This window comes from Paramacrobiotus metropolitanus, unplaced genomic scaffold (assembly GCF_019649055.1).
Source record: "Paramacrobiotus metropolitanus isolate TYO unplaced genomic scaffold, Prichtersi_v1.0 Parri_scaffold0000040, whole genome shotgun sequence".
NCBI lineage: Eukaryota > Metazoa > Tardigrada > Eutardigrada > Parachela > Macrobiotidae > Paramacrobiotus > Paramacrobiotus metropolitanus.
Genome location: NW_026570260.1, coordinates 495,020 through 516,966, shown reverse-complemented (window position 1 = coordinate 516,966; position 21,947 = coordinate 495,020). Strand labels below are relative to the sequence as shown.

The 21,947-nt window shown below is 46.9% G+C and overlaps 3 protein-coding genes and 2 pseudogenes across 3 annotated transcripts; 1 reads left to right on the top strand and 4 right to left on the bottom strand.

Annotated features, from left to right (window-relative positions):
* Window positions 1-1,502: 1,502 nt before the first annotated feature.
* LOC129590379 (thiamin pyrophosphokinase 1-like) lies at window positions 1,503-2,834 on the bottom strand (annotated as a pseudogene).
* Window positions 2,835-5,095: 2,261 nt separating this feature from the next.
* LOC129590380 (sulfotransferase 1B1-like) lies at window positions 5,096-7,551 on the bottom strand (annotated as a pseudogene).
* Window positions 7,552-8,877: 1,326 nt separating this feature from the next.
* On the top strand, window positions 8,878-14,126 carry LOC129590375 (WD repeat-containing protein on Y chromosome-like). The gene is made up of 2 exons (XM_055485576.1): window positions 8,878-10,757; window positions 10,836-14,126. The coding sequence occupies exons 1-2, from the start codon at window positions 9,129-9,131 to the stop codon at window positions 13,686-13,688; spliced, it is 4,482 nt and encodes a 1,493-aa protein (XP_055341551.1). The 5' UTR covers window positions 8,878-9,128; the 3' UTR covers window positions 13,689-14,126.
* On the bottom strand, window positions 14,017-16,511 carry LOC129590378 (high choriolytic enzyme 1-like). Its single transcript, XM_055485579.1, has 6 exons — window positions 16,085-16,511; window positions 15,707-15,822; window positions 15,413-15,506; window positions 15,219-15,339; window positions 14,953-15,131; window positions 14,017-14,689 (listed from the first exon to the last, which is right to left on the bottom strand). Exons 1-6 carry the CDS (start codon window positions 16,179-16,181, stop codon window positions 14,217-14,219), a joined length of 1,080 nt encoding a protein of 359 aa, XP_055341554.1. The 5' UTR covers window positions 16,182-16,511; the 3' UTR covers window positions 14,017-14,216.
* Window positions 16,512-16,735: 224 nt separating this feature from the next.
* LOC129590376 (DBH-like monooxygenase protein 1 homolog) lies at window positions 16,736-20,769 on the bottom strand. The gene is made up of 12 exons (XM_055485577.1): window positions 20,355-20,769; window positions 19,857-20,012; window positions 19,289-19,564; window positions 18,894-19,091; window positions 18,714-18,819; window positions 18,533-18,631; window positions 18,387-18,460; window positions 18,218-18,272; window positions 18,022-18,146; window positions 17,885-17,944; window positions 17,384-17,662; window positions 16,736-17,111 (listed from the first exon to the last, which is right to left on the bottom strand). Exons 1-12 carry the CDS (start codon window positions 20,610-20,612, stop codon window positions 16,869-16,871), a joined length of 1,929 nt encoding a protein of 642 aa, XP_055341552.1. The 5' UTR covers window positions 20,613-20,769; the 3' UTR covers window positions 16,736-16,868.
* Window positions 20,770-21,947: the final 1,178 nt, after the last annotated feature.

The following is a 21,947-nucleotide window of genomic DNA, read 5'->3' as shown; positions in this document are numbered from 1 at the left end:
GTCATTTACATTAAACGGCGCCAGCATTTCCTGTCATATTGTCCGTTCAAAATGGTACATCGGTACCCGTGAAACACGTCAGCTGTGTTCTTCACCACAATCCAAATTACCACCGCCATCTGGACGCACACCAACAACAGAGCGAAACGCATTAATTTTACGGAAGACGTACGACTATTATGTTCGTTCTCTACAAATTTCCGGTCTGGGATACTATTACTTATCATCGCGCGCGCAAGCACGTAATGAATACGTGTGCACACTGCACACTAACAAGACTTACCATTAGTGCACCTTACAAAACAGGATTTGCAATCTATAGAGACACAAGTAAGTACTGTACGTCTATGTAAACTTACCATTAGAACTATACCAGTATAAAACGTAACTATACCGGTACACTAGCGGTGGTTGCGAACCACATTATTGCACGAGCGCGAGCGCCAATACCATTGGGAAATTTTATTGGGATTGTGGAATTGGAAAAGCGTGACGTACGCTCTTCTTTGGCGTCAGACAAATTTTATGCTCTTGACGAAGACTTACTGCAGCACCTCGCGCTTCGCGCTCGGTGCAAATTACGTACGTACATGTCACATGGATCAGATGGCACCGACCGGGAAATGGCCGTATCAAAGCAATGACGTCCGCGGGCTGGTGCACTAAAACCTTCTAACAAAACTACTCGTACATGCAGTTAACATTGGTTTCGCAAGCCGATGAGACAACGAACACCGCACTGGAAAAAGTTTCGGTCTAGTTCAATGACAACAGCTTGGCGCTGCAAATCGATCAAAACATACGCGGCATTTTTCGTATGCACCAAAAAAAAATAAAGAAAGTGACCGGTAGTGACCAGTGCTGTCAAATGGCCAGCCTTTTAGCCATGAGTTGCATGGAAGACACCTGGGACTGGAAATCGATTAACAATCACAACGGGATAAACAGTTCAAGATCGTATCTAGAAGGTAAAACGATACATCCATGCATTAAGGTACTTACCAAAGGATCGAGCAACAAATCCGGGCCCAACATCCCTCAGCGAACCACTATTCAACATCACACCTTCACTGTGCCGCACTCGCAAATTACTGTGCATTAGCTTGGTCGAAAGTGTCTTGGGAACTTGGTCACAGCTAGCTAGGCTTTAAGGATCATCAGCGAGCCAGGGATATAGTTGCCGGATAACACCGATCGCAACTGCCGAAGCGCTGGTCAGTGGTAATCAAGCCGGCGACCGAACGATGACGTTACAAGAAAGCGGTTCGCGGCTGTGTGTTGCTCTCTTCTGTGCCGTCGTGCTGGTGTTCATGGGAGATGTGATCTTTGCGGGGGAATACAGAACGTTAAAATGCGAGTAAAACAACTGCTTCATAAATTAAAATACTCGTAGTAGGAGATTCGTCTGAAGCATTAGGGGCCCGACTAGCGAATACCTCTGAGTTTGTCAGGTAACTCTTGTCTGAAAAATATATTTTTAAAAAATGGGCAAATATCTGGGTCTGTTTTAATATTGCACAGCAACGGCTACCATTAGTACGCAAGGATAACTAACAAACGCACGAAAACGCCATCAAAAGCATTTAATTAGCTAAATAAAATTCAATCAGTTATTCAGAGAGTATTTAGGAAGTGAGAAAAAACATGCGGGAACGTTAAACGTGTGCATTACTTGTTTAAATTTGATTACAATGCTTAAATGTAGCAGAGTGAGATAAATTAAGCTGCCGGCTGCTGCTCGTTGACGATGTGTCCATAATAGGTACTCATGGGAATGTGTTTCGCCTTCACCGTCATAGTCCACACCAGCGGTTTGTCGGTCTCGATGACCACCCGTTCGGCCACCACCTCGTTGCTAGTGCTGACCATTTCCCCCGAACTGAACCACCTGGTTGTGCAAGTTCCACCACAGTCCCTCGGTGGTCACCGTGGCCGACCCGTCCAGCGGGATCAGGCCACAATGCGCTCCGGGCTGCACCCGCAACTCCCAACGTCCGGGCTTCCCAGAACGACCTGCAGGTCGTTGCCGGAAGTAAGGATAACGGGAATACTGGTCAGCTTTTGCACCTGGTACAGGGTGTTGATCCCGCCCATGAGGTGATCGAACCGCCCGGCCTCGTTGCTGAAGGCCACGATGGCGTCCACCGTTGGGGCGGCGCCGGTCTGGATGTCTTTGAGAAGCAGGCGCAGGACATGGGAGAAGGCCGTCTCGTGAAGGTGGCGGGTGTAATCGATAGTGATGTCCTTCTGGGATTGATAGAAGGCCAAAACGTCCGGCCGGATGGAGTCGTGAACGTGACCGGAAATGATGGTCGGATGCCGCGTGCCCAGGTTGAAGTGCTTGCAGCAATCATGAAAGAAGTTGGCGCCCCCGTTGGCGGCAGCGCGGCAAACGGATTTGAAGAGGAGCGTGGTAAGGAGCGGGTGCTGTTTAGGGACGACGTCGGAGTCGTAGACGGTGTTCAACACCACCAAGGCTAGTTTCTGGGGGCCGTATAGATCAAGATAGTCGGATACGGGGATCACGTGGTATATTCTGTCGCTCGAACCCGCACGCAGCGGCGGTGTTGGCGTAGAAACAGCGCGATCATCTTCTACGGCAGTTGGAGGCACCGGGGATTCAGTTGTGACCTTTGGCGGTGTCGGGGAATCGTCGGAAATAGGTGGTGTGGGAGACTCGCTGACACTTACCGGCTTTTTACTGCGCTTGAACAATTTCAGTCCCATTTTAAATGTCAGCTATATAAATGCTAGAAGTACTACCCTAGTGAACAAAAATGAGAATATAATTTTTATCAACCGGAAAATGTCAACTGACGCCTCTATACACAGCCGGCAAACGTTTTTAAGAGAAATGTATGGCTACGCTACTCATGCATGACGCGTCGGTAGACTATCCTGTCATTCCCAAACCAATCCCATTATGAGTGACTACATTAAAGTGCTACCCGAAAAAAATGTTCAAGCTAGGTTGGCTAAACGATGAGTCACCATTGCCGACTCTGCCTGCACAATGACTCACTACTATCTGGTGGCGCGAGCTGTTTGTTGTACACTTACAGTACATACGAGTATTGTAACACGGCAGAATTCCTGGGATTTCACAGCCAGATCCACATCATAATTCATAATCAGTTGTTAGTGTTTATACAGCAATCAGTTGTTACAGCAATCACATGCTTTATGTACAATTACTTTAAAGAGACAGGATATATGGCTGTACTAAGTACTAATAAATTACGTAAATAAAGGGAACTACAGTTTGATAGATAAATAAATATAGTATTAAAAAAGTGATAAGTAAATATGGTTATTCCTGGTTATTTCTCGTTTGTAATAATTTAATATTACAATGCTATAAAAATCACTTCATCGACAAAATAATGTGATGTTCCACAGTTTGCGTTTTTCGATGTACCTGGACATTCCTGGCAAGGTTCGGTGGCTAGACTACAGTATGTATACAAATACATAACAGTGTTTTTGTCAAAAGCCGATCAAGTTCTCAGTTGCTCCCGTCAGTCCGAGAGTGGCTGACGTACAGTACTTTTCCGTTGAATTGCCAGCAGGCACCGTCAGAGGAACCCTGAGTTGAACGTGCCCGTGCAAAAATATAACGGTCTTCGAGCTAAACATTTGGAATTGGAATTCTTCTCGTCCGCTTTGGATCGAGTGTGGTCGACTGATTATCATTCGGCTCCTCTTACCTTATACGTCCGCGGTCACGTGTGTAATAACTGTCACGGCAAAAAAGCATGCGCGATTTCGCGTATGCGGCACACCAAACAGATGACGAGGCAGCAGGCAGCGCCTTCGAAATATTGCATGTGATGGGTGGCCTTTCGTTTTAACAATTTCGCCATTCCTTTCGGTAGCTACGTTGTATAGAATATAAATAGATAAGTATCTTTTGCGAAACGTATAACGAAATGTAGTGGAAAAAAATGCTCACTGATTTTCCCGTTCAGTTGCAGCGGCAGGTTTCCCCTCTATCTACTATATATACCGTGGTTTTGCTACAGTTAAATCTTCCGGTTACTTCAGAGGAAATTATGCGGCCACGCATGAATCCGGACCACAAGGTCATGACACCTTACCACCCAGGTCGTCCATCCTTCCGATGGCCGAATTACTTTACCGCTGACTGCCGACGACGTTAAGATACAATGCACCTATCAGCGAATCGAGCATAGAACTAAGGCAGCCAAAGCGCGAACTGTTTCTTCCCGGTAGCGTCATGAGAGTCACTGTGAAGGCTGTGTTTCCCGCCCGTGCACGAGGTGTCAGGGCGATGGCAGCAAAGCGAAACCAGCGGACTGGCCGCGTACCCAACATTAAATTAAAGCAGGGTGACGGATTGCCGATCAACAGATATCTACAGAACGCTGGCTGGTCCTTTCCTGGATTGGTACAGCCAGGTGTTGGTTGTGCCGGCGACGGAGACATCGGTATGGTACGAAGTCTTGCGGCCAGTTGTTCGCGCTCCGGGTTTGGAGACCAGTATTTTGGAACCGGATGTGCTTGCAAGCATTCCGACCGATTCAACATCCTGGTGGTGCGTGATCTTAGCCTACATGGTTCGCATTCACAGTATACAAGCAACGTGTTGCTGTTAGAAACGAGTACTATATCCCAAGCTGTTCTGTCGGGGTATAGCGCGTCGAAATGGGAGTAATGCAAGGAACTTGCAGTAAGTCTCTCGTGCATGAGCTTCGATGTCGCCCCATCTCACCACCAGGAATACACCTGAACACTGCCTTCCGTAATTGCGCCTTGTGAAGGCAGTGGTGGTACAGCTTTTTTCGTTAGAATTTAATGAAACGGTTAACGAATGAATAGAACAAATTTTCAAATTAACCGGTAAGCTGCTTGCACGTGAGAAACGAAATTAATTTTGAGCACATGTTTCTCCCGCTGGAGTAACATTTTTATAATTTCATTTAGTTTAAAGGTTACTTCGATGCTTCCCCTTACATTAATAAACTAAGCAAAAAAATTTCTTGTCAAGTGAGACTGCCGCAAGGGTGATTAATGAATATCCAAAGTTATCAAGCCATGAATACAATGTAAGTTTTTACGCAATACAGTAATGATGCCACTTTGTACGTATTGTACACATGGACGGTATGGTTATCGGATAGGCACATCAGCAAGGTTGACAGGATAGACTGTACCGTACAAACAAAATTGTATAAAGAAGAACAGTTATACTGTAATATAAATGTAATTTCTATCAGAGAAGCAGCGATTAAATGCGTGCTTGAAATGCGACTGCGTTGAAATGAAGAAGAGCAGTCCGTTGGTCATCATTATTTTCTAATGCAAATTTTCCAATGGATCACCGAGCAGACTGTGCACAAACGAAAAACAACAGCTTAGTCGAGGTCATAGTCGTGCTCGTATTCAAAGACGAGGCCCTGCAATCCCGGTCGCTGTTTGAAATTGCGGCTGATCCATTCGTCCACTTTGCGATTCATTTCCGGTGTAAAATGCTGTTTCCAGTTGCCCACTTGCCCTGCAATGCTCATATCAGTTCATTGTGCGGTATATTTTTTACCGCCATTTGTCACGTATTGAGTGCTCATCGGTCAGCTATCCAGGTCTATACTGTATACAGGTGCAAACTACTGTATCACTTATATTTATATGTAGATTTAAAATATGGTGACTATAGAAGTATGCGTAATTTATTCCGTATGAACAATTATTCCGTAATTCATTCCGTATGAACAATAATATTCCGAATGGACAAATACGGTGCGCACATACCGGTGCGCATAAAACGGGCGATGCGTCCGTTGATAATGCCGATGTTTTCCAGTTCAGCCAGGTTGGCCAATGGATTTCTCTCTTCATGGCGTTGAATTCACTCTGTGTCACGATGTTGTCAATCTGGGCATTGGTTAGGTCTTTGTCCAAAAAATTTACTAATTCTTTGGATTGTCGTCTTTGGTTTCTGCAGTTAATAAAGACCGTTGGGTTGGTTATTGCATAGCTCATTGTAAACGAACTATGCAGGCAATACGTGAATATATAGTTATAAGAGATTCTTGAAAATCAATTCCCTTTACCAATTAGATGTTAGCTTACCTCAAGGAAACATCATCTCACCTCAAGCATTTCACGTGACTAAGAATATGTAATTAAAATGGCACAATAATTATGTCTTACTCGCCTTAATGAGTTCCTCGTAACTGGTAATGAAGACGTTGGGCTGATGGCGGAGCTTCCAGAATCCTTCGAGATGCTCGAAGAAAGGCGCATTCATGCAATGATCGCGAATGACATCGTCCACGACCTGTTCCAAAGTCCCGCTAAATCCGAACCAGATGGAGGCCTTCATGAAGAAGTACAGCGAGACGATGGTGTCTTTGGGGTTGCGGTAGATGTACACTATCTGTCATTAACCAAGGTCAAACCATTGGCATTAGTCCCTTCAGCAACACCGAAAGACATACGCGCAAATACTAGGCATTACCTTGGCGGTGTCAATGACCTTTTTGGGAGTTGCGGCGGCGTTAAGGTGTGTGACGTAGGCACGCGGGGTGTCGGTGGGTTGCGCGGCCAGGAAGTCCAGCGCCTTCATCTCCTGCTCCAGTTCGTCGCCGTATGGAATGGTCATCTCGATATAGGGCACTTTGAACTTCAGCGGCGGTCCAGTCAGGATACTGGCCGAGTCACCGTCCTGCAGGATCATATGCACGATCGCTGACAGCCAGGTTGTACCTATTTGGGCAAAAAATGATGCTCATATGCTTATTCAATGATATTCAATATTCATTGTATTCATACTTCTAGTGATATTCAGTCATATTTATCGTATTATCGTTGCGGTATTATCAAATTTACCAGCTTTTGATTACACTGTTCAGTATTTCTTGGTCGCTGTTTTAGCGTTCATTTGGTTCGCTTGTGGAAGCACATGCCCAAAATGCGAAAGTATCTTATTTGCTTTAAAAACTGTTTAAGCAAAGAAAACTAAGGAATAGGAGGAACAATTAAGAGCTTGTTTACCATAACAAAACGACAACGATCACTAATACAGGTTGTTGTTAGGAAATTTCCCACAAAATTACATGGCTGCACAATCGTCTCTCTGATAGTGCAGCAATGCCATACCGGTTTTGGGGAAGGCCGCAACGCAGACATCTGTCGGTCTCGCCTGGAAAGAGTCCAGCTGGTCCAGATTGAGATAGAAGGGATAGTTGACCTTGCATCCTTTGTAATCCACTCTGCAAGCCACCGAATACGGAATCACATATACGTTACGGAATCAATACTAAAGTTCGGCGTTTACAGATAATCGGGATCGGCGTAGACCTTTGGGCGGCTTGACATTGCGCAGGAAGGTCAGCGTCTTGTGGAGATCGGTGATGCTGGAGAAGAAAGGATCGGCGGTGTAGGTGGTCATAGTGTTATGCTGGATAGATAAGAAGGTACTCCCAAAGGATTAGAAAAGTTGTATGTAGCAGACACTGATTCCGCCAGATGCACCGCACCGCAAGTAATTTGGTTCGCCCCACACTCAGCCTAACTGATCATAAGCCAACTGCAGTTAACTACGCGCGGCAACTAACTATCGTCTGCGGCAGTGTTAGCCTAAAGGCGTTTGATCCGCTTTTTCATAATATCACTTTGCGCTTTTGTAGTTTTCTGCTGACTTTTTGTGCCGGCAGCATCTTTCTTCGCTTTACTTTTAACATTTTTTTATCTGATCACTCCTTGGCTACTGCAGTTTTTTTGCACCGATTGGTAGGGCATCTCTTCCTGAAGAGTAATGCACAGGTGTAACATACTGCCTCTACGGCTGCTTACAGCGAGCTGTTTGTACGGATTTTCGAACTAAAAAGCCATGGCAGTTTTTTCGCAGGCAGTTTATTTATACAACAAACAATTCAATTTGCTAACTGGGACTATTTGCCGTCAGACTATTCTCGCGGGTTAACTCTGCAACCGCGACATTTAACGCAGCCGACATGGTGCACTTCAATACGAATAGACGGAATAGTTATACCGTACACTCGCAAAGACAATGACCACGCTGATGTACGCGTACTGTACGATACTTGATTAACAGATACGGCCAAGCAGCTAACTAACAAAAATGGCTAACTTGGATGCAGCAAAATCACTAAGCAGCTGCAACAAAAAAAGACTAATGCGCAAATGAGTTTATTTCCTGGAGATCTAGAAATTTTTGCACGGCGTAAATTATGGAGTGCGAGCAGCTTATCAGGCGCAAATGTAAGGGATTTTAATGCTACCGCCCTAAGATGTGGTAAAGTAGTTACGTACATAAAATTAAAAACTTGATAAAGAATTTGACACTCCACGCCGCATGTTCGGATTCAGATAGAGCATACTGCATTACAGTGCTCGTTAGTCGTTAGTACGCAATAACGCATACAGCTCCCAGTGCGTTATAGCAAGGAACGATTACCTTTCTTGTGTGGTGACTGCCAAGCATCCGCCCCATCGCCAGCAGATAGGTATTGATGTTGCTGGCAGCTGGCTTGCGACGACGAGATGCCGGGCTGTTGAAGAGATTACGACGTACAGGGTAGTCTTATTCTAGCAACCGCATGCTTAATTTAGAGATAAATAAATATTCCAGAATCCTGACAAGCTCTGTCGACGTTCTTTTTCGAATTATCTGTATATGTCAAGGTCCTTTTCTGTCTACGTATTCTGGATGTCTGTTGCATGGAATATGAGTTCAAAGCAAAATTTAATAATCTCTTATTAAATACAAATTACAGATGCGAGTATTTGAATAATTATTGCTGTTAAACAATCTTAAAGCGATCCATTAAATACTGTACTCGTTAAGCAGGCATCTGGACCTTACTGTACGTGACAAGGTTAGTTTTGGGGCATGGGACACCTGGGTGGGGCACAACTAACAGCCTGCTCTAGTACTATTCTTGTAACCTGTGCTGTACTCAATGCGCTTGACTGATCAACCTGTACATTTACTGACTACTGCGTAATAATATTGTGTTTACAGCGTTCTTTTGATTAGTTTTGTAATAAATGACGCACCTGATATACTGAAGCAGTTCCTTTATTTGTTTTTGTTGGGCCAGTTGTGACCTCCTGTACTATCGCTGCAAATCTTACTGCCGACCATGGAATCGATCGTTTCTCGTCTACAGCAGATCAAAGACACAGACCCTCCGAAATACTCCCGTCTGTGTCACCGCCTCATGCAGCCACGCCTGCATCCGCCCCCGCGCTTCTCTCCACTGAAAGGTCATGGCCAGACAGCTGCCTTCTTTCAAACGCTGCAGACCTTCGACATTTCCAATCGCCACTTCTGGATGGATATTGCCCGCTCCTGGGAGCAGCGTCCAGATGAGGAGCCCCCACCAGGAGCAAATGCTTCCCACATATCCCGCCCCAGTTTTTCGCTTTTAAAGGATCTGGTGACCGCGCCCCGGCCCGATGACGTCTTCGCACGATTGTGTATGTTCAACCATCCCTGGAAGATCTTGAGAGTGATACTACAGAATAAAACTCCGCGCAATGTTCTTTTTCTTTTACGGAAAAAGTTCGGACTGACCTTCCCGGATTTTTTAAGGCTGAAGTCTGAGGGGAATTTGCAAGGGCTGACTGCCTTTAAAAAAAACCAAGAAGCTCTTGATGAGCTGCAGAATTCGTTAGAAGTTGCTGGCACCTTTGTCACTACTACTAGTCACGAAAATATTGGTGACCTTTCCCAGGAAATTTTGGAAACCCCTAAGCGCCATCCACGCCGTAGTTCTATCGTGGAAACCATACTGTTCCCCGATGACGTTCCACAGCCAGAGCAAACTCCACAGACTTTCCACAGCTCGATGGTGAGCGAACAACAAGAAGACCCGGCTGTTCGTCTGGCCAAAGAACGCCTGGAGCGTTTACGCGTCATCTTCGAGGAATCCGACATGGACGACGAGCCTGGACTGGATATCGGCGAATTCAAACTGGCGATGCGGCGTATCAGCGGCGACGCTATGACGGAGCGGGAGATAGCGTTGGTTTTTATGAAGGTGGATGCCAACTGCGACGGGAATGTCGACTGGAACGAGTTTCTGGACTACACGCTGCGGGAGTATCAGGAGCAGGACGCCATGTCTCAGGTGGCACGGGAGATGTATTTGGAGCCAGCGGCCGTGGTAAAATACCAAGGGACAAAACAGATCAAAGCGGTGGTGTGGTCCCCGCAGGCGGCTGCCGCTTCCGAGAGTACCATCGACTGGGTGAGTGGGCGCTACTATTCCGTGACTGCAGAGGGTATCGTCCAGTGTTGGACTCTGGATTTAGCTCCCAATGGTGATCCGATGTACCTCATCCCAGAGTTCCGTTCGGCTGGCTGCCACGAAAAGGTCACCGATATGGTGTGCATCCCTGAGATCCGTGCCCTGGGTATCGGGTTCGCTACGGGGCTGATTAAGCTGTATTACTACGATGAAGCGCGATTGGAAAGGGTCTGCACCATCTACGGCATGCCGGCACCTCCAGAGTGCATGCACTATGTCTTCCGCGAATATCTCGGGATTCTGTTTTTCGCGGACGCTGTCGGAGGGTTGTTTGCTGTAAAATTTCCAAATTTGTTTTACGATGGGTTTTGGACGTCAGCCGGGGTTAGTCAACGTTCGAGCAACCTGGTTGCTTGGGCGGACCTTCGGAAAGCCGGGAAATGCATGGAGATAAACCGGGTTACAGTGGCCGCTCAGAATCCAGTGCTGCAGATCCGATTCTGCCTGGATATAAACGCGGTAACAGAAGTCTGAAAGCAATCTTGTAACGGTTCACATAATTAATTGGCACGTTTAAAGCGGATGTTCTGTAGACAGGTCATTGTTGCCACCAACGAACCGGTGCATTCGCTAATCCTCTTCCCGGTGCAGTCGCACCGACCACCCCTATACATCGCTAATGCTCCCAACGGATTCAACTGCTTTGACTACCAGCCGGCCGTCCACCTCATTGCCACTGGTTCCTCCGATCGATCGCTTAAATTGTGGCAGCCAGATAAACTGACCACGCCCACTGCAACCTTTGCCGTCCACACCGCCAGTGTGGACCAGGTACGGATTGTCCATGAAGCGCACTTTGTCGCCGTGGTGACAGTCGATGCGCTCCGTACCATCCGGGTTTTCAATGTGCGAGAGAACGCCTTGTGGCAGGAGATCCCCAGCCCGGTGGGGAACTTCAGAAAGGTTATGATCGGGACGTTGTTTTATAACCCCGTAGGGAGGCACTTTGTTTATGGTGGATGTGAGCTGTTGACCATAGAGCGGTTGGTGCACCGCCGGCAGCGGGACATCTTAGTGAAGACGCACGACCTCCCAGTGGTTGCGGCGCTTTACAATGACCTTTTTGACTGCGTGGTCACTGGATGTGAAGGGTCGACAATAATGGTGTGGAACTTCCAGAACGGTCACAAGATAATTCATTTTGCGAACGCTCATGTAGAGGACGGGATTATGGGGACCCAGCCGGTACCCATACGCAACATGACCTTCGACAGCAATCAACGACGCTTGCTAACGGTGGGAGAGGATGGGCTGACCAAAATGTGGAATTTCAATAACGGAGCCTGTCTGTCGACATTCGATCAGGGTGCGGGAAAACCGCTCAGTGCGGTGCAGTATCACCGGAACCGGGATTTAGTGGTCGCCGGAGGGTGTGGCCAACGAGTAGTAATGGTTCGAGACACGCGAGGAGACGATGACGTTGAAGCAACAGAGTATAAATTCCCGGTAATCCATCGAACAGATATCACAGATATCAGAATAAGATACAAGAAAACACTGCAAACGACATCCGATGAATCTATATCCATGTCTGGGAGTTCTTCCCTCGATTCTAAGTTGGCGGACGACGAATCGCAATTAATTTCTGTCAGCTTTGATGGAGAAATAGTCGTCTGGGACGTGTTCACCGGCACACCGCTGCGATTTTTGAACACAGACGGCTCCATCACTGCGTTTACGCCTTCCGAACGGAATCTGCATGTTTCCCCATACATCCTCGGCGTGCCCCACATTCCCCGTCTTCAACCGGAATCGTCTAGTATTTCTGATTTTCTACAGTTTATCCACTCGCCCCTCAAAGTGCGGAAGATCAACAGACGGAGCGTCCGAGACGATATTCCAGTAGATTTCAACACCGGAGAAAAGACCCCCTCGCTGGCCGCCGCCTCGGGGGAAGCTGTATCTTGCATGATCCATCTGAGCGCGCGGAGCACCCATCCCAAAACGGCTACGATCCTAACCGCGTCACTGGACGGGTTCATCCGCGGCTGGTCAGACCGGGGACTGTGTGCGGTGTTCCACGGCGGGAAGACCGCTCATCACTACATCCGCTGCATGACTACCGACCCTGAAAATGAGCTCCTTTTCACCGGGGACAACGCCGGATACATGACGGTTTACTTACTGTGCGACTGGGCCAACGGTGACCTTTCCGACCATCACCACAACTTCGATCCGCGTCCGTTTCCGGCCATTCGCCAATATAAGACTTTCGCGCCCATTTTGGCGCACCTACGCAATCGGCTAATGCAAGAAGTCCTTCCAAAACTGGACAGCCGCCACCGAGCGTACTTCTCCATGCCGATCATCCTCAACGTCTACCGAGCACATCTGTCGGCAATTCAGCACATCACAGTGATTCCGCAGCGACAGGTGGTGATTACGTCATCCAGAGATTGCTCCGTCCGTCTATGGACGTTCGGAGGACTGTATATAGGGACACTGGGACAGTCGGAACCCCTGTTCATTGACATCAGTACGGATGTACCGCCGGTACCACATTATAATTTCACCAGTGCCCAAAACCAGGACGAACACGCGGTGTTTGAAGAAATCTTTGCTGAGGACACCATGGACGAAATCATTCTGAAACCTCGAGCCATCGTGCCACAAGATCTTGCCGAAAGAGCATCCGCCCTGACGCTTCAGGTCATTCAGGACATGAAAAATTCCGATCTACCACAACCACAAGTGCAGAAATCAGAAGAAACCAACAGAATGGTCACTGTACCGAAGGATGGTAATGAGGATCCAGAACCGTTTCCGGTTGAAGACGATTTAGCGGTATATCGGAATTTCACCGTAAAATCGCTAGAAAATCTCGGGAATCTAGAAAACCTCGTCCCGGAGTGTATTTACAATTATAACGTAGAGAAAGTCCAGAATGACTTTATCGACCGCCTGGCTCTTTGGCAGCGACCGGAATTTCTCAAGGCCCAACGGGAGGGAACGCTTCACGGGGATAAAATGCGCGAACTGGTCCGCGTTGTCCATGCTCGCCACATGCAACACATTGCGAAGAAGTCTCGCTTCGACGTGGGACACGTGAAAAAGACCTTGGCTCGAATGGGCTCGACGGGCCGCCAGACGCTAGTGGACTTTCTCCTGGAGCCGGATGCTTCTGAGTTTGTGGGGACGCTGTTGACTATGCAGTCTTCGTCGACAGAGGTGGTCAGCCAGGAGGAGCGGCGAACCACCACCGCGGTGCCAGTAGTTTCGGGGAATATGGAGATGCTGACGGACATCCAGGCGGTGGAAAAGACAGCTCGAAGAAAGAAACGGCCGGTCCAGCCGGTGGAACTGGTCTTGACGGCGAACAAGGAGGAAACCAGACGCCTAAAGGAGAATTCCACCTGGATGAATTCGAGAAGCGGGAAGATAATGTACTGAAAGAGCTCGAGGTGGCCTGTCCGATGTCGGACGAACAAATCTTATGTGAAGGTCGACCGTTTCCGGAGGGGGTCAAAGTAATGGCAGCTTTGGATAATGATGCGGATAGTGGGGAAGAAGATGTCCCTCGAAAATTCAAAGTAACTGCATTTCCGCCGCGGGCAGTTCACCGGGCACCGATGTCTAAAAGCAAGTTCATCGCACAGAGTTTTCACCAGAAAGATAATACGGCGCACCAGAAAGTTTCTCCGGTTTTTGAGGAGCGTACCGTCAAAGACGAACATTACGCGAAAATCTTGAATATACTGTCGCGACCGGTACTAAAATATTGATAATTTTGTTTTTTTTATGCACGGTTACTGTATACGTAACTGTAGAATATACTGCCGAGTGCCGAACAAATACGAGTTCCATTAAGATAAAACTTCGTTTCGTTAATACATAAAACGAATACAACAAATGGGAAATTTTGTCTGCTCACAATCTGCATCACAGCTTAAGTAATCGAAGCGACGGCGCAGCCCTCGATCATCCGTTAAACAGCCCGGAAAAGAAGCTCTTAATAGCCCCGGTAATCCCGCCAGAGCTCTTTTGCGGAGCCTGCGTCGTAGTGGTCGTTCGCGTGACCACCTGCGGCGGCGGCGCCTCATCGCGGCCGGAGGAAGATGTTCCGCCCAGGCCGCCAAAGAGAATATCCAGGATGGAGGTGCCCCGGGAGCCGGAGCCTTGGGAGGGGCTGGAGGGTCGTGAGGAGCCGCTACCCTGGGAGGAGGTGACCTTTGGTGCTTTGGCTCCTGAGCACTGGTAGAGGAGGTTGATCTTCTGCACGTCGGTGGCGCTCATTACTTTACGGTTGCCGATGGTGGCTTGCTTCTTGGGCACGATGGTCGGCTTGCCGCGGTTGATGGCGAAGTAGTTCCATCCGTAGTGCATAATGCTGTCGTAGTCGTACGGCAAACCCAACAAGTTTGACTGGTATTTCTCAAACTGATCATAGTTATCTGAAAAACGCTGAATTTTATATTAAGCATCTAATTTTTTTATTTACTCTGTATAACACCAAATTTTCCCAGTTTAGAATTTGCAGTCATTTAATAATGGTTGAACAAAATTACGATCTGTAAAATTTCGGTAGTCAGTTTGTTAAAGCTTTTGCACTGAATTTTTTATAACCGTTTCTTTGCGCAAATTTAAGTCTGCTTTTTTGCCTATAAGAAGAAAAACTTATGAGACCGAATAACAAAATCGTCGTGACCTTACTGACCGCGCTGGATATTGCTCCAGACGATGGTGACGTAATCGTCGCGATCCTTGCGGCTCTGCTCGTGGAAGAAGCCCAGCGCGTGCATAGTCTCGTGTTGAACCTCGCCAAACTCGTAAATGCAACCTTCTTGCAGATCAATCAGCTGCTGACCGCCAACGCGCGCCACATACGAACTGCAACTGCACAACGCACACAACCGGTCAGTGAGTTATCTCACAACGTCCACACGGGGCGGTGGCTACTGATGAGTAAGCGTTAAGACGTACCCGGCGTTGCGGTTGACAAAGGTGATGTAATCACGCTCGTTGGTGCGCTGCTTGAATTGCACACAGGTTTTCTGCATGATGTCGTTGAGGGCGCCCTGTATCACCTGCTTCTGCTGACTGTCTGCAGTGACAGATCAATAATTCTTACGATGTCAACAGAGGATTACTGCAGTGAAAAGTGCTGGTGAACGTACTGTATCCGCTGCCGATGGTGTAGGGAACAATTCCGTTCGGCCACAACTGGCTGCGGTCCATCACGGCGTTGTGCGCCATGTTTGACAAGGCGTCCTACCCAATATTATGAAATGTCAGGTCATATGGTGACGTATTTACCGTACAGTTAATGCGTTGCTGGAAAAAACTGACGAATCGATCGGTGAGAATTTCTACTTTCTCATAATTATATCCCGGTAAGAAACTTCGGGTAATTCGTGGAACATTCGGACGTCATTAAATTCGCCAACTGCGTGTGACGTCAGTGGGCGTACCGAGTTGGTGGCGGATCGGTCGATGCCCTTGATATCCCCCTCGAAGACGCCGCCATTCTGCAGTAAATCGTGTGACTGACCCTGGCCTTGACTGTTCCCAATTAAATCCTGCCAGTCTGCCAAAGGAAGACCGCTTAACAAATGCCCCGAATTTAGGCAATGCAGGCAGTAGGTACCAGTATAAGGAATATGCACAACAGTTTCATGAACCGTTTATCTACAGTACGACATGCTATAAATACATCACTATGCACCCGTAATAAACAGAAATTTTTAATTATGATTTGCGTTTTAAGCTAGACGCTGTTCGAATACGTGGATGGCGTAGGAACTCTTTAATAGAAGTAAACATTAACTACTTGCATTATAAATACTTACTGGCCGGCAAATCGTTGCCGGTTGGCGCAGCGGGCGCCGCGTCCATCCGTAATAATCCATTGAGCAAACAACACAGTATAAACCCAATCGCCAACATCCTGACAAAAAGGCGCTAGACCAAGGACCCTTACGTTCAGCCCAACTACCTGATTTTGACGCGCCTGATCCAGCGACAAAGTGCACTACAGCAGCTGATCAGCACACGCATGCCCCTTAACTGTATATGAAAAACGCCGGTGTGCAGTGTTTTTTTTCTACGACACAATCACTGTGTAATGCTCAGCACCGCTCATACCCTCGAGGAGCGTAGGTACAAGCTATAGAAATAGATGTATTCGTAATGCAGCTTTCAGGAAATAATAGAAAAAAGCAGAGAAATTCACTCGTTTTCCGACGAGCCCCGATTGCTAACGCCAATATGATCAGCTACTGTGCAAGAGAAACGACACACGCGCTGATAAACAGGTTTTTTTCACTGTCAGCGCATACGGAACACCGGTATTGTGTTGGATGCATTTAACAGGTGTTTGTTGATATACAGTAATACGTTGGACACACTGTATAGTCAACCGGTATCCTGTTGGTGTTGGCCGTTTTCGCTGAATCGACCGCTAATGTACAGCATGAGTCATATACGCGTACTCTCGGATGTGATGCTAAAAAATATAATTGCTAATCACGGCAATAGCGCACAGCGCTACTTTAACGCTGAATATATATTTGCATTTTGCGGAAACCGACATAAACGGCTCAATGCGGAAATCAGAACAACAGGAAACTAGGCTCATATTCGTTGACACACGCACAACAGCAGAATGACGATGACAGAAACCAAGTTTCCGCCCGCGGTGGTTATGCTAGCGACAGAGTGCTGTGTGGAATTGGCAGCCGTCGGTGCCGGTTTCCTGGGGGGTTCGGCTTGCAGACGCTGCGAAGGTTGATTCGGTGTTAAATTGGGACACATCCGGGTGGCGGGGTCATCGTAGGGAGTATACTCCAAAGGTGGGGTGGGGATGGCTGTCCGATTCTAAGCGCACCGTAATTGTGAATTTTATCTATTGAGTTGTCACGATGAACACTGTCAATAATTGAATTTGATTTATGCTTATTTATATCAGTATTTACGCTTAAACGAAAATTTATCGAGATATTATTAAGTAATATCTATATTAGTAATAAAAATGGATATATACATACATGTACTTATATAAACATTTTACACTTACACAATTTCTTAAATTTTAAAGTAAATGAAATTATTAGATTTGCTTGGAAAAGACAACGGATGCCAGGATTTACCAGGTCGATTGTGACGCATTCGGAAGATGTATCGCCGTTATAAAATCCCTGCAGTGTCTGCACGCTGGTGGTGTCCCACTGCATCTGGCTGTTTAGAAAGTCCTTCGTGGCGATCTGGATGGAGCGGTAATCTGTGAGGGAGTATTCGGCCGGCAACGTGTAGTTAATGGTGGTGTAATAATTGGTGAAGTTGACATTGGTCCCGCATGATGCCAGCGGAGTAGCCGGGTAATAGGTCAGGTAGGCTAGACACATCTCGTCGTGCGAACTGAATCCGCCCTAATTAGTAGGACATTGTAACTATGCATGTACAGCCTTTACACAGGTCACACCAAATTCGTAAAGGCACAAACAAAGCGCTGTTCATCTCGCCAGTGCAACATACAAATAAACTCAGTAATTAAATTCACCAAAAATAATTTTAGAGGAGCACGTACAGAAGGAAAAGATCAGAAGCGCCTAAGTAATTCGTAAGTACTGCACTGGCGAGGCTTAACGTACATATGCCGGTTTGGACATGCCCGCCGTGGAAAAGGTACACTCCAGTTTCAATGTATCACCCTATAAAAGTTTGTCAAATTCAGCGGCATTCGAATCCATATTTAAAGTTTCCATAAAAAAGGAATAAAAGAACTAACCGGAAGTATGGTACGGTACGGCTGGACGTTTCGTGATTCTTGGTAGTTGAAATCGTAGGCGTCATCTTTGCCGATGGGCGGCAGTTCTTTTCCATCACGAATGTGCCGCAGAATTATCTTTCGTCCTATCAGCACATCCAAACCAGTCAACCCTTTATAATGCAGCCGACAAGCTCGCTGGTTGACCCTTGCGTACCGTGAGTGTGGGCGTGCAGGAAGGACTGGAAGATGTTGATGCCGTCGGCCGGAAACTGCCACCACATCCAAGCTCTTGATAATTGTGTGTGTACCATAAATTCAGCAGGTACAGTTCTTGTACCATACTTGAAGTATACTTGCAGTGACGCATATACTATATTACTTACCATGCTCGTACACTGGGTGTGGCAATACGAAGAGACGACAAAGTCATCCACATTGGGAGGAATGGTAATTAAAACTGCAGTGCACAAATACGTTATTTGATGAAATTACTTGTGTTAGATAAATAACGATGTGGCGTTAAACTCACAGTTAAAATCCATGGTGCCGGTGCTTAATACAGCAGCATCATTGGGTCTCAGCTGTTCGGTGAGGATGAAACTCATACCCGAACTGTCTTGCACGTCGGCTACAGTTAATATTAATTTACACGGGAATCATCCTTCTTACCGGGTAGTGATTACACAGCAAAATCATGCATAATTATGTACCCTGATCGGTACGCATGGAAAGGTCGTAATGGATTTCCACCATGACGAAACGGTCGCTCATCTCGGGGGTCAGCGGTAGACCGGCTTCAGGAGGGAAGTACATGTCCTGCATTAATGAACAGTGCAATACACGTCCAGTGTCCATTAGTATAGGGCTGTAATCGCGATGAATGGTCTTACAGAGCCGCCGATGGCCCAAACGGCCAGCACATTGGAGTGGCAGTGCACGGCGATGTTCATCATAGCCTCCTCGTCGACGTTGTCCCCGGCGCACTCAAATTCCTTGGGCGTCACGGTGTCGTTGACGGTGCTGTCACAGTAGTAGACCACCACATGGTGCACGATGTGCTCGTTTCCACGTTGGATCAGTGGCCGCACCTAATAACCACACCAGACTAGTGTATGCCGGTAATGACCACTAATGTCCTGCAGGGATCTGATGCAGTTGTATAGGGTTGTGACCGCTTACTACTGTGCATACAGTTTCACTTAATTGTATGTTACATGACATTTAACTATCGCCTACTGTGATATTTTCATAATTTTTAAGCTTTGTGACAGCTGCATGCACATACTCCGATTATGTGGTATTTCTTATTGACTTCCGGCAGTTTGATCAGTTTGCAGTGGTAGCTCGTGTCGATGCCGGTGGGAATGGGAACGTTATCGACACGGACATCCATCTGCAGGAGACTGCCGCCGCCGAGAATGGAGGCCGCGCGTTCGGTGAGGAAGGCATCGGTGAAGAAAACGACACTTTTAGTGCCACGCATACTGTGCTGCTCAATCATGGCCGCCTCCCCAGCCGGGTCACGTGGATTAGCCGCGAAGATTATCCGCATCGTGTCGTTCTGCAACAGCACAATTCTTGTAACGCGCCTGTTTATTTTTCGGTTCGCAAAAAACGCTCGCTGCTGAGTGATTCCGCTGATGAAGCAGAATAACGGTATCGTCTTTGTGTCGGTTACCGGCATCGGCAAACAGACGTTTTTTGAATGTCAATAATATTCTGATTGGATTTGTCAGGGTCATATTAAGAGGCGCCCATTATGATCAGCCGACTTGCATATATCGCACAAATAAAAAAGATTAATAACAGTCAATAATGCAAGCCGACATCAAACTGTGTGACAAGTGACGTACGGTGAAGGGGCGGTCACGTGGATCGCAGGTGGTCAGGAGACGCGCAACGCGAACGATGGAGTGGGTGGTGTTCTGTTTGCCGGATACGAGTGTCCAGTCTTGTTTGTCGTCTAGTGTTGGGTTCACGCCCGAACTGCCCACGTCAATCCAACGGTCCTATATTTATTTTCAGTTACAGCCAGTCTCAGTATTAATTAGCAATTTAATAAACATAATTATAAATTCGTGAGCAGTTTTTTTAAAACGAGTACAACAGAAAACATCCTCACATCCTATGCATTTTATTAAATATTGTTGATTGAATAATTATGAGCGCTCACTGCGCTTTGCGCAATTAAAAGTGATGGATTTTAATATGAAATTTAGTCGTAACTAAAAAGGGTAATACCACCATTTAAAAATGCTCGAAAGCAAGCAGAGTAATATTTCTAAAGAAAGTAGTTTCGGAATTAAAAATCAAGGCGTACACTAAGCGCACCTCTGTACATATACGCATACCTGGACATGCGGCAATCCGGTGGTATCATCTATCCAGGCGAAAATAACATCGGACTGATTCATGCCACCGTTGGGCGAAATACCCAGCGCCAGCCAGCCCCTTGTGGCGGCCGTGTACTCCAGCTGAATATGCGTTGCATTGTAATCCCATGCCAGATGGAAGCGTCGTTCGGGGTCCAGGTAACTGCTGTAGCGCAGCGCCTGTCCGGCTGCCCTTTCCGCCCACAGTAACCACACCGCCACAATCCAGCGCAGCATGCTGGCACACGGATTTTCTTAATGATAATAAAATATTTAATTTGTGGAATGTAAGAAAACCTGCAGGCTGTTCGAGTTGGTGGGACGGTTGTAAATGTTTAAGACTGTTGCTGTCTTGCCGCGGTGCAGCCTGCTGAAGTGAGCAGAATAAGCCGGGCTTTGGTTGGAGTGAATGGAGAAATCTGCTGGATTGGCGGAATATCGCCGGATGCATGCACCTTCAATTTCCATGGGTCGGATAATACTGTTGCCGGTCGCTGCTTGTTACACTCTGTTGTATGTGCCAGGGTGCGGAGTAAACACAATACATACTTGATAGTAAACTTTCTTAACGTGTTCGTTGGTTTCTGTGTATATGGAATTTGAGTAGTAGCAGTCTTTATTGTTGCCCGTTTTAGGTTTAAGTAGCTTACATATCGCACACTGATACACGCACAAAACGCTAACCATTTTTGATTAATGCTAACGCTAATCTGGCGCTTGTCTAGCTGACAGAAGCGCTCCGCCGGTAAAAAATCAAAAATGTTCGAATACTGTTTTCAGTGTCATCTTATCAATCCAGAAGCTGAAAGTGGCAACCGCTGAATCCTGGTTTGAACAAACATCGTTAAGGGTGCACAATACGCTAGCTGCTGTTTCCACTCGTAAATTTTTTATGTACAGGTAGAGCTATATAAGCACCACTCCACCGGGACAGTCTTCGGCGTCCGCAATCTGAGGTGTAGCTCTGTATCTGCCCGTTTCTTCCGGATCGGATAGTCGTCAGTACCATGAGAGATCACACTGATCCGGAACGCAGGTCGTCAGTGCGCCCAGGAATGTCGTGTATAGCTTTTCACTGTGAGCCGCAATGAAACGGCATTTATGGCGCCAGATCCATTGTCACGGTAGTTCGACCGATGACCATGCAAGTATCACAGCAGCGTCATGCAAAAGCAGTTAAACCTCACATTGTCTCCGACTTCCGTCGCCAGGTTCTGCATTTTGCTCACAAAAGGTTACAGGCGCTGCGCAGTTGCGGCAGGATTTTGTAGAGACGCAGTATGGTTCTAAACTTCTGAGCAATTCGCTGCATTACTCGTAAGCTGCGGAAGTACACCAAATTTAGAAGCAGACAGGTGAATTGGCGCCGCGCTGTCATGAAAATGCACAGCTCGGACAAGGATAAGAAGGGAAAATGATATTATTATGATAATAATTATTACAGTGTTGTATCTTACTATTCCCGCCGATATGGTCTTGTATTACTATTGCCCGTGACGCTCAGAAGTCCGAACCTTAATGCCTTGTAAGAGGCCACTATGCAATCACCAAGCTGGTGATGATGATTTTGTG

Excerpts from the sequence above, each read along its gene's own strand:
- LOC129590375 (XM_055485576.1), top strand. The coding sequence starts at position 9,129 with ATGGAATCGATCGTTTCTCGTCTACAGCAGATCAAAGACACAGACCCT. Across the intron at positions 10,758-10,835 it reads TCTGCCTGGATATAAACGCG|GTCATTGTTGCCACCAACGA; the intron begins GTAACAGAAGTC and ends TTCTGTAGACAG.
- LOC129590376 (XM_055485577.1), bottom strand. The coding sequence starts at position 20,612 with ATGCTGCGCTGGATTGTGGCGGTGTGGTTACTGTGGGCGGAAAGGGCA. Across the intron at positions 18,632-18,713 it reads TTCCATGCGTACCGATCAGG|CCGACGTGCAAGACAGTTCG; the intron begins GTACATAATTAT and ends TATTAACTGTAG. Across the intron at positions 18,147-18,217 it reads CCTGCACGCCCACACTCACG|GACGAAAGATAATTCTGCGG; the intron begins GTACGCAAGGGT and ends ATGTGCTGATAG.
- LOC129590378 (XM_055485579.1), bottom strand. The coding sequence starts at position 16,181 with ATGTTGGCGATTGGGTTTATACTGTGTTGTTTGCTCAATGGATTATTA. Across the intron at positions 15,823-16,084 it reads CGGCAACGATTTGCCGGCCA|ACTGGCAGGATTTAATTGGG; the intron begins GTAAGTATTTAT and ends TTCCTTTGGCAG. Across the intron at positions 15,340-15,412 it reads CACCATCGGCAGCGGATACA|ACAGTCAGCAGAAGCAGGTG; the intron begins GTACGTTCACCA and ends CTGTCACTGCAG.